Raw genomic sequence first — 12,078 nt, forward strand, 5'->3', positions numbered from 1 at the left:
CAAAAACAGAGCTTTACAACTTTACATATAGGAGAAAACCTCCTCAAAACTGCCTGCGTTTCTTGTGAAAAAAAGTGACTGCCTTTTTCAGGTGTATCAGAATCTCTGCTACTGTGACATTGATGACAAATGTGGCTGGCAAATTGAAATTGACAACAGGAATCTACTTTGGCATTTCCTTCTCTTACTTCAGAGTCATTCTTAGATATGAGGTTTGACAAGTCATGACCTCCTAACATCTCAAGTGTGCAAATATTTAATGTTGTCAATAGACACTTTGCTGAAATACAAGTTAATTAGTGACAGGTGACTTAAGTAAACCCTTTATCTGACTATCCCCTAATGTTTATTTGAGATAGTCTGTGTATTTGAGGCTGTGCTTGCTCCAATATTGGCTTATCTAGAAAAACAATGTATTAAGATTAGTTTTAAGACCCTTTATTTGCATGGCGTCATTAGTAATGATTTGCAGATGTGAATATAATGATGAGAAAAGATAACTAAGTGAACGATAGGAAACAGATTTTCTGGTTACTGAATCTTCAACAATGAACACATTTTGATCCTGTCCCTCCCTAATGTCAACTTATTGAATCATAGAACCTACAACACAGAAGGCTATTAGGCTCATTAAGCCTGTGCTAATGCTGACTCCCTATTGGAAGTGTCTATTTTAATCTATTTGAAACTTTAATATGAAAGAAAGGGCATGAATTACAGTATAATGTGGCTGCAAGAACCAAGACAGACTTCAGATTACTTGTCTCCCATCTGTTATGGGGGATGTGCAGTGAAGAAGTTTCGCAATTGAATCAATTACTTGTTATTTTTGTCCAATGCCTGAAGTCAAGCCTTCCATCACCACCTCTGTTTATGCCAATAGCATGCTGGCACGGTGAGGGGGAGGGGCTGTGAGAGATAGTAACTGATCAGAAAACCATTAGGAAATTGTAAATTGACCAAACAACTGAATAACCCAAAAGGATCATTCACAGGGCACGTGATAAATGGGGGACCTTTAACTCCTCACTTTGTTTTTTCTGGATAAACTTGACGGAGCTGTGTGTGTCTGAAGAAACTGAGCCAGACTCCACGGTTTTATCTCCAGTCTGTACTCCATCAGTCAGGGTGGCAGTCGACACCTTGCCTGTAGTATCCTTGGGGTATTAGCTGTAGCATCCCTGGGGTACAGAGGGGTTAAAAGCCAGGATCCCTGTTCTTGATTGATGTCCAGTGAGCCTTGCTGCAAATAGGTGAGCAGAGGGCAAGAACAGCTTCAGCTCAACTGTGATGCCACCTATAGTCCGATAGCCTTCCAAAACTCACTGCTAGCCTCCCACATGAAAATGCACATATGGCCAAAGTACTAGATGGCATTTATTTCCCACGGAACCAGATGGGAGTGTGAGTCATTACCCTCAGATGAGAGGATATAGAAACAATAATTGGGGGAACAGCGAGACAGTTGCTAGGGATACTTCCATGTGCGTTTGTGTGTCTGGAGGATAACACTTGTGAGCAAGCACCTTGTATAGGAGACAGAAGGGTTAATTATGGACTTTGATTTATGGTGCTGTTCTGGCTTTGGCACCTAAAGGCTACGTCTGTCTGCGGGGCATTTATCAGGTGGCTATTGTTCCAAAGTGTTCAGGAAGCTTTTCAAAGAGAATTGCTGCCTTGCAGAGGAAAGGGAAACAGCAGTGCTGGAGTTACAAACACCATGCCTAAAAGCCCAGGGGAATGCCTGGCGACTCTCCTTATCAATATAATAATTTGAATAAGAATCACTGACCGCGAAAAAAAAGGCTTGGAGTCACGCTTGAAATGGAGACTGAAATTAGACTGATATAGTTACCAAAATACAATATCTTGCATTCTTTCAGGGGGTGAAAATGTTTACCTCGGATCTAAGACGCCACTGCGTTGGCCGAGATTGTCATAATAAAAACCTTCAGGCGTGATTACTTGTTCCAAACAATTACTCATATCTTTTGTTTAAGATTAAACTGCTCTTGTATCTTGAACCCTGCAATTAGTTGACTACGCTACACAGACCATAATTATACTCCTATTATGGTGCAGAGGTTAGTTTTAATACAAGGCATGTGACCGTCAATTGAAGATTCACCGAAACACAAATAATCTTAAACTGATTTTAGCTTAGGAAGCATGAAACTGGGGGGGGACAAAGTTGATCAGTCCAATGTGTTATGGTAAACTGCAGCATAAGAGACATCCTGCTGTGTGTCTCCCTGATCACTGAAGGAAACAATGATAGTAAAGCAATGCCACAGTCACTGCCTTTGCATTAAGATTTAGTTGTGATTTTCTCCAAAGTCTTAAACCAAACAGTCTGTGTGACAGAGAGCCCGGAATCTCACCGCCTCCGCACGCTGCCCTCGAGGTGGCTGTGGTAGGGAAGAGACTGTTGTCCACCTCCTTCTGGAATGTGCCTTTACAAAGCAGGTGTGGAAAGAGATACAGTGGTTTTTGTCGAGGTTCATCCCGAGCAGCTCTGTAACACAGGAGTCTGTGCTCTACGGGCTGTTCCCAGGGGTGCACACTGAGATAAACATCAACTGCTGCTGGAGGACCATCAACTTGGTGAAAGACGCTCTTTGGTCTGCCCGAAACCTGCTGGTCTTCCAGTGCAAAGAGGTGTCCATGACTGAGTGTTGCAGACTATGTGCTGAGGGACGCACTAAAGCTTGGGGCAGCCGCTGCAAAGGCTCAATAGGGAAAGACCACTGTGTAAGGTCCTCCTACCATAGTGAACTGAGGGGCTGGACCCATGGAAAACCCGTCAGGCTGTGCACACCAAATATGGTTTTGCTGTAAACTGTACATTGTATGTAAAATGGAATGGAAGGGTTGTGAGGCAACTCACTCCTGTATTGAAGAAAACTGATTTCCTTTGCACTTTCTGGAATGTCAACTTGGTGCTATTTTGAACTGTTTTGTAATGTATTTTTTTTTAACAGAGCTTTATGAATAAAGTATATTTTGGGGGGAAAAAGACAGAGTGACAGAGTAAGTATATGTGTGTGCATCCGGGGCGCTATGTGCAACTAAATAAAATACTATTTTGCTTTAGTTGCAGCTTATTAAGTGAACTGATTCTCACTTTCTCTGGAACATTGCAGCATCCATTAATGCGTAAAATTAAAATCCCCTGTCTCAGTAAACTGCTGCATTCATTTGTCACAAATTTACAACTAATTATAATGAACATAATTGCAATTAACATAATTACAATTAACATAATATAATTAACATAATTTTAATTAGCACCAGTGCTCTTGGACCTGCAGCAGAGCGTTCATAACTTCTTCAAGAATGTGCCTTAGGGATTCCAGTTTTCACGAGGGAATGTGACTCACTAATAAAAGCATGCATTAAAATGTTATCTTTTATAAGATATATTTTATCGTAGAACTGAGACAGAAACGATTATTATTTGACTCGTCTTTGACTCTCCTTTATAAGGGAAATCCTTTTCAGAGTTTGCGAGCAGGAAAAGTTGGGAAGAGTGCGCTCGACTTTCCTGTAAATGTGAACGTTGGCAGGTCTTTGGCTCTCAGTCACGCCTCTCAGTGAATGTCACTCAGTCCCCTATGTGAAGATTGGTGTGAAGAAAGCCGACGTAACTCCTGTGCTCCGACGTTGATGACCGGTGGGGTCGGGGCTGCCTTATAAAGGAGGATGTTTGGGAACGTGTTCTTCAGGTTAGGCTTGGGGAATTGTTGGGTTTTTCTGCACCATGGGGCTCCTTCAGTCCGCTCAGCCCTGTCTGATCGCCGCCTGCATCTGTGTCCTGCTCCGGGGCAGCCTGAGCCGTCCTGAAGGCTGGGGAGCTTTGAAAAACGATGCGACAGAAATCATTCCCGAATACCCGGAGATTCCCACCGAGATGAGAAATCACAGCGTCAACCAGGCGAAACACGGAGGTAGACGGCGGAGCCAGTCCGTGCAAGTGCGGGGTAAGAACGCAATCATTCTTAAATCCTGAATAATGAGATGGAAAAGGTTATTGCTAGTCATAGACGGTAAGAGAGCATTGTGATATCCCTAGGTGGTGAAAAGGACAAGCAAAGTTATACATTAAACTTTTTTTTTTAAGTCCCCGTTTCAGTTTGTGGATTTATTACATTTGCAATGCATTTATTCCTCTCTCGCCATTTCTAGTATTGATATTCTTATTTCGTCGCTCCTTCCCACACTGTGCATATTTGCCTAAGTGTCTACTTATCTTGCCAGCTTTTTTGTTATATCTTTTAAATATCGCGCGCCTGCAGAGTTATAGCCAGTAACAAATCTTAAGATATTAAGGTGTAGGATCCTGTTTTCGTGGGGCTTATCTTGTTTGTTACACGTCCTGAAATCAGTGGATATTTCTGTTTGTTAAATGCCCTTTAGATCTGTAAGTGTTCTTGTTCTGGCTGGGTCTGTATCACTCCCTTTAACTGCTGCATCAACTAATATTTCCTGATTATTAATACCCATTAGTTGCGTCAAAGTCCTTTCGAAATAACGGTCTTTTATACATCATGAACGCAGAAAGCAGCAGAGGCATTGCAGTGAAGTTTCAATATGGGAAGAATGTGCAGTTCTGCAACATCACACATCAGAATTCTCCCACCAGATTCATACTTTGCTATAGATGTAAAACCTTTAAAAATATTGAGAACCCTGGATGGATTTTCAACTTTTCAGTGGAAGTGAGAAGAGGTCAGTTTCTACAACAGGTGGACTGATCCATTAGTTTTATATTGAGGCGGCTAGTTGAAAAACTTGGAGTCTGAAATTTGCAGGCAGTTACAGCAGCCCTCTGATGAACCTCATCAGTTTATAGATAGTGTGTCCAGAATCACTTGAATTTGCCTATTTACATCGATCTTAAAGGGCTCAGTACTAGTTACCAACAGCAGCTAAGCAACACAGCAATACTCCAGATTGAGACTACCTGTGAACAATGCCACATGAGTTCTTCTAGTATCTCAAAATGCTACCAGTTGTTCATCTTCCTGTGTGTTTTAAACAGGTTTATTCATTATGATTAGTAATATTTTGATATTTTCAAGTACAGTTTAAACTTTGCTGAATTTGGATTTGTATATGTTCTGTACTAGTTTTGTATTGTCACGTAGCTGGGACGGTTCTATGTGAATCAGTCAGAATGTGTGTGTTTGATGTGGAGGAGCTCCACAATTTTGATTCAGCTGGCTGTTTGCTCAGTCGTGAAAACTCTTGCAAATGAATAGGGACTGAAAAAACAATATGTATGCAAGTACACAATGCTATAATGGTATTTTAAAGTATCAAGTGATTGCAGATTGACACAGCTTTGATGCTGTAAGATGTAGTTTGTTAACTGAATAGTTTTTTTTAACAGTCTTCCCAGCAAGTATTACTGTATTAGTGGAACCGTTCTCCCAAAGTCCAGTACTTCAATATAGATCTCCACTATATGCTCACTCCATTTGCTAGGCATGCTATAATACCTGCATTTATACATAACATCATAATTTCAAATCATCTCAAGATGCTTTGTGCAATTAAATAGTTTGAAGCACAGTGATCTTCATTTATGTAAGCGAAGTGTGAGCAGACTTGGGTCATAATAAAAGTGTCCATCTTGAAATTGATATGAGCAAAATATTTTTAAACTCAGTGATTTGTAGGTTATTAATACCTTTGAAACAATACAACTGAGTAAATAAATGTATGTCAATCAATGAGTAAGATGGAGAAATGTAGCCCAGAATAATTTAATCTCTACTCATATATAAAAAACTATGGTATTATGTGTCTAGCTAGTGGGGCTGAACATATATTGAATTTGACAGACTGTTAAAAAGTAAAAAGTGCACACCAACTAGTGTATACAGACTTAATTGACTCCTTGCTTTCCAGAAGTAATTGCCACATTGTTTAAAAAAGAAACATTTTCATTTATTTACAAAGTACAACTGAAACAGACATTCCTTATCCCAGGGCAAATCTTTACCAATAGATCGCCAAGATACTTATTTTGGTAGCCTATGGCCAATGAGCTAGTGCAAATTTCAGTTGATGTGATCAGTGGGAATATGCATAACAAATCAGTATGCAAGTTAAATATAACAGTTAACTGAGGAAATTGTTATATATTCATTGCTAAGGACTATAAATTGTTAAACGAGCTGAAGTTAGTGCAGTGCTTCCCTTGCAACTCATTTTATTTTATAATGAAGGCCAGTGAGAGTATAGTTATTGAGTTCAGTGTACCAAATTCAAAACTGTACTGGCCGTAGCAGGGAGCATTTTCTTTTGATACAAGTCTTTTCTCTTGTGAAATGGATGAAGTTGTGATTGACTCTCTGACACTTCATCACCGACTCCTGAATGCCCTGATAGTGATTGCATCATGTCTTCTGTAGTCTTGAGATATCAGTTTAAAATCTTCTCCTACTGCTTCATCCAGTGAATAGCTGCACCACACAGACCAGGATCTTTAGTCTGTGCTGAGTTAGGGCAATGGTACATTGGGTCAGTGTCCTTGGGTTAGGGAAAGGGGAATTGTCCATGATTCCCATTCCCATTCCCAACTGCTATCCAGCCACCCCCTACTGGAAAGGTGCATATATGGATGCAGCCAAGATCAGAGCTGGCTGTGCTTTTCTCCCTTGTGATTGAAAAGCCGGCCCACACTTACTCTGTAGTTTCACAAACAAGGAATGGTCACTTGGGAGAGGTACCAGAGGAGCCAATGCTTGCAGGAGAGAAAATTAATGGCCCAGAAAGAATGTAAAGAGAATGGACTAGAAAGGCAAAGCAGGTTGGTCAAGATTTGAAAGAGAAAAATAAACATTTTGGGTGCAACTCTTCATCAGAACAGTTCTGATTTATGGTTGCACATTGCAATTGAACCCATCCCTTTCAGTTACTGATTGACCTGTTGCGTTTTTCTAGCACTTTCTAGTTTTGATTCAGATTCCCAGCGTATACCTGTTTTTCTGATGAAAGGTCATGGACCTGAAACATTAACTCTGTTTTTCTCTCCACAGATGCTGCCGGACCTGCTGAGTATTTACAGCATTGTCTGTTTTTATTTCAGATTTCCAGCATCTGCAGTATTTTGCCTTTGTATCAGTTTTTCTTTTGATTAGGAACACTTTCTTAATTTGAGCAGATTTGAACATGCTGAAAATTATTCACTTTTTTTTCAATTGAATCCATGTTCAATTCATTAATTATTTGATGTATTACTGTATTACACACGTAGCTGGTTTCTATGGTCGTGTCCTTTTACTAATTGCACTGCCATGTCTCTTACCCTGTAGGTGCAACAGAGTTCAGCTGCAGAGAGCTGCGATCCACCAGGTACATATCGGATGGCACATGTCGCAGTCTGAAGCCAGTGAGGGAGCTGATTTGCTCCGGTCAGTGTTTGCCAGCCCACCTCCTCCCCAATTCCATTGGCCGGGTTAGGTGGTGGAGCAGGCATCAGACCTCCGACTATCGGTGTGTGCCAGCCCACTCGCGCAACCAGCGTGTCCGGCTAGAGTGCCAAAACCAGGAGACAAGGACCTACAAAATCCAAGTGGTGACTTCCTGCAAGTGCAAAAGGTACTCCCGCCATCACAACCAGTCAGACAATAAGCACTTTGGGAAGGGAGCTGTCTCAAGGAGGAGAAAGAGCAAGAAGAAAGCAACACCCCCCAAAAACAGAGGCAAAGGCAACCACCATGACCAAGCTGACCAATATTAGAACTATATATCAAGTTTCATATGATGCTCCACTTTACAGAAAGTCAGTGCTGGATGAAAAGTCAATATAGTTACATTTTCTAAAGCACTTACTCTAAAGTGCACCTAACCCCAGCATATGATAATGATTCTTTTTAAATCTGCAGGAACATTGCACTCCCTACTCAGTCTGGGGTTACATATTTCCAAAGTAAACAAAATGTTCAGCCAAAATGTATTATAGATATCCTATTCTAAAACGTCATAGAGTGCTTAACTTCCTTTTTCAAACAAATTCTACCTGTTTTATGGGGGACCTAAAAATGCTGCAGTCTTATTATGTCTAGTAGGATATAACATTACCCTATAGGTTAGTTTGATACAGTATTTAATTTGGAATGAATGTTGGCACCGTTTACAAGCATCAATGCAGTTACTCAGTTGGAAGAAGGCTGTACCTCATTTGAGCCTGTAACAGTTCAACTCTAGATTAAACACCCAGGGTAGCTAATGTAAGTGGTGATCCTAAATGAATCCCATAAACCTCTATTTGCCAATATAGTAGAACAGGGACAGCTAACAACATTAATTCTCAGTCTTTCCAATATAGAAGCAGAAGACTGCAGATGCTGGAAATCTGAAATAAAACCAGAAAATGCTGGAAATACTTAGCGGGTCAGGCAGCATCTGTGGACAAAGAAACAGAGTTAATTTTTCAGGTCGTTCACTGACCTGATACCTTCATTCTGTTTCTCTGTGCATAGATGATGACTGATCGGAGCATTTCCAGCATTTTCTGGTTTTACCTCAGATTTTTTACCCTGTCCACAAGCAACAATAAATTTGTAATTGCCCCCTCCCCCCATTCTTACTGTGGTGTAAATAGGGATTTTCATTATTTTGGAGGAAGGGTAGGCCAAAAAGTGACATGTAATTTCACAGGGAAATAGTAGCTCAACTATTGTACCAGACATGCTGATCGGAGAGCTAGGAGTCTGAATCCCAATCCCAGGGTTCACTGTCACTTATATCCATCCATGATAACAGGCACGTGATGGCCCACAGACCAAATCTACTAATCCTCATAAGCAGGAGAGGATGCATTCTGTCGGGGAGAAGAGAAGAAGGTAGAAAAAATAAATAATCCAGGAACCATTTCTAAGTTCTTATTCCTAATTGGTTTGCTGTATATATCAGATAATTGGTACTTAAAAATGTACGCAGCAATTTCTGAAAAACCCAGACTCCTGAAGCAGTTGGATGTAGGTGGGTATACATAATCCTTGGCCCTCCCCTCCGATGGAAAACGTTCTTTACAACCTTTCTTCTGCAAATAATGCTATTTTTAACATAATTTACCCACTACATTTATGATATTTTATGTTTTGTTGTTTGCTTCTTCCTATATTTCCAATATGAAAGAATAAATGTTAAATCGCTGTACATATCTCAAACATTACACTGTTTGTTAATTTAATAACAGAATAGGATATGCAATCCACACCAATGGCTATCTTGTGAAGTCGTGCTTAAGAGATCTTTGTATGAAGTTTTATGTGTAAAGTTTCCACAGTATGATGAAATGGTACAAGAAACTTTTGTAGCCTCTTAAAGGGATTTTGAGATTAAGTGGCCAAAGTGCATAGACACAAGTAATTGTTTTAAAAAAAAAAAAGAATCATATTTATTTTTCTCATTTAAATTATTTATACTGCCATGTTTCGTGTAGATGCGTGAGAACCATTCTTGCCATATAAAGTATTGTATTATTGCGGACTTTTAAATGTCATCAAAATAAAGTAGCCAAAACTGACACAAGCAATGTCCTTGTCTTGTTTTGTGCATCATTAGTCATCCCAAATTTCAGTTAACTTGCAGAAAGAGCACATTGAGCAACAGAAAGACAGGAATAAACATGCTCTGGGTCTTGGCTGCAGAGCGCTCAATGACTACATATGGCATTATAGATGATAAACTGGCACTGTGTCTGTAAAGGAACCTACATGTATGTAACACTTTTTACAATTAATGAAGTACATTTGAAGTGCAGTCAATGTTGTAAGGTGGGGAAATACAGCAGCCAATTTGCAACAGCGAGGTCCTACAAACCACAATGAGATAACTGACCTGATAATCTGTTTTAGTGATATTGCTTGAGGGATAAATAGAAGACATGACATCAGTAGAGTTCCCCTTCTCTAATCTGTCCATTTATGGGTTTATGATTAGATCTGACAAAGATGAACATTTGTGGTACTTCAGAGTTAGATTTTGAACTAGAGATAGTACCTTAATGAGGAAATTCTGAAAATATATTGGGGTTACTACGAATGATTGATTGGTGGAAGTAGAAGTGCATGAGTTATATGTTGCTTTCATGACTACCAAGTCTAAAAACCTCAAATGGCTCAATAGTTTTCCCAGGAATTTCCATTACTGGAATAGGGGATGGTGGTGCATGAAATTGTATACTCCAATGGATAGGGGAAGCATTGATGGGCCTAATGGTCTTTTTCAACCTTCTTTCCATATGTTCATAAACAAGAACAATAAACCTTAAGATTTGATGTTATGTATTGTATTCCTAATCATTGCTACTACTTGATTACCATACTGAATATATTACTCAGGATATTAGATGGATTTACCATAGGGTTTCTTGCTGTTCATTTAGTATAGCTGTATAGTATTTGTATTATTCAGCTAAGTTATGATCAGTGCATAATTCTCTCTAGCAATCATTTGAGAAATACTATTTCTCTCACTAATGTAGAAATATAGCAAACAAGTATGTTTTTAACATCAGCACAGTGCAACAAAGAAGCAGGAAAAATCAAACTGAAACAAAACTGAAATAAACATGCATAATATTTATCTAAAACATGTTTGAATCATGGTAAAACTTTATTAATTTTTGCTATTTCTACTTTTTAAAAAATATTTTATTGATCATCAATAAAATAAATATGAGCAATGTATATAACCACACAACAGCTGAATGAACATGCTGGGCTATATTTTATAAATCCACACTGAAAATGAGCTTATGTACACAAAATCACTATTTTAAGAAGATCAAAGCGTTTTCATAGCGTTAATAGAAGAAATTGTTTCCACTGTCAGGGGGTTCGATAACCAGAGGACAGAGATTTAAGATAATTGGCAAAAGAACTAAGGGGGAAATGGAATATTTTTTTACGCTATGAATGGTAATGATCTGGAATGCACTGCCTGAAAGAGCAGCGGAAACAAATTCAATAGTAACTTGCAAAGGGGAATTGGATATATATTTGAAAAGGGAAGATTTTCAGGTCTATGGGGAAAGAGAGGGTTTTGGTACTAATCGGATAGCTCTTGTATAAAATTGGCACAGGCATGATGGGCTGATTGGCCTTCTTCTGTGATTCTATACTTCTAATTCAGCTTCAATATTAGAAGTTAAAAGACATTTTTGTTAGATGTATAGTGTAAAATGCACGTTTTGAACATTGTCAATGATTTCAGCTTTCAGAGACCAACACGATCAATTTTGAACTAGAGAAGACACAAACTTTCTTTGTGTAGTTTCAACTTTCAACTGCATTTTCCACTAACAGATATTTGACCCACTTTAGTTATCATGATGTAGGGTAGAATTAGATAGATAGACTCTTCAGGACTGCTGAAACATTATTTCAGACTTCCAGTATTTACAGCTTTTGTTTCTTTTTAACCGTGCAATGACTATAACCATATTAACACAACCAAGAATAAATCTTTTCACCATCCTCATAAAAAATTTCCACAGGTTTGCTTGCATCTTGTCCAAAAAACAGTTTGCACCAAAAGTCCTCTTGTAAAACCATTGATACAAACTGATGCAAAAGTCTCAAACGTATAGAAAGTGGCAATTTTTAAATATGGATGGAATTTAACTTGAAAGACTTTCACCCATAATGTGATGCTGTCAGACTCATGAAGCTGATGAACCTGAGATTTGCTTTGCACAACTTTATCCACATGAAATATTTAAATCATAAAAAATGAAGAATATCTGAATTCGACACAAAGACACAAATATTATATTCCATTGACAGGAAACAACCCCATTTGCTTCCATGGCACTTTTAACTTAATACTTCACATTAAATTCATTGGTGACTTAATGACTGCCTTGGAAATATCTTTTTACATGATACCCAATATTGAAAACACATGTCTGGATGGGAACTGGGAACTAATGCAGTTTTTCCGTGTTACAGGCTCTCATATTTTCCTAGGTTGGAAGGTATGGAAAATTGGCTCTATTTTGCAAAAGTTACTTTGTATTCAAATGGTGAACAGTGCATCACAAGTCTTACCCAACAAGGT

General features: G+C 38.9%; 1 protein-coding gene across 1 annotated transcript; it reads left to right on the forward strand.

Moving 5' to 3' along the window:
* The first annotated feature begins 3,583 nt into the window (after positions 1-3,583).
* Positions 3,584-10,238, forward strand: sost (sclerostin). Its single transcript, XM_068012989.1, has 2 exons — positions 3,584-3,980; positions 7,323-10,238. The coding sequence occupies exons 1-2, from the start codon at positions 3,761-3,763 to the stop codon at positions 7,748-7,750; spliced, it is 648 nt and encodes a 215-aa protein (XP_067869090.1). The 5' UTR covers positions 3,584-3,760; the 3' UTR covers positions 7,751-10,238.
* The last annotated feature ends 1,840 nt before the right edge of the window (positions 10,239-12,078 follow it).

The sequence above is a fragment of the Heterodontus francisci genome, chromosome 33, assembly GCF_036365525.1.
Source record: "Heterodontus francisci isolate sHetFra1 chromosome 33, sHetFra1.hap1, whole genome shotgun sequence".
NCBI lineage: Eukaryota > Metazoa > Chordata > Chondrichthyes > Heterodontiformes > Heterodontidae > Heterodontus > Heterodontus francisci.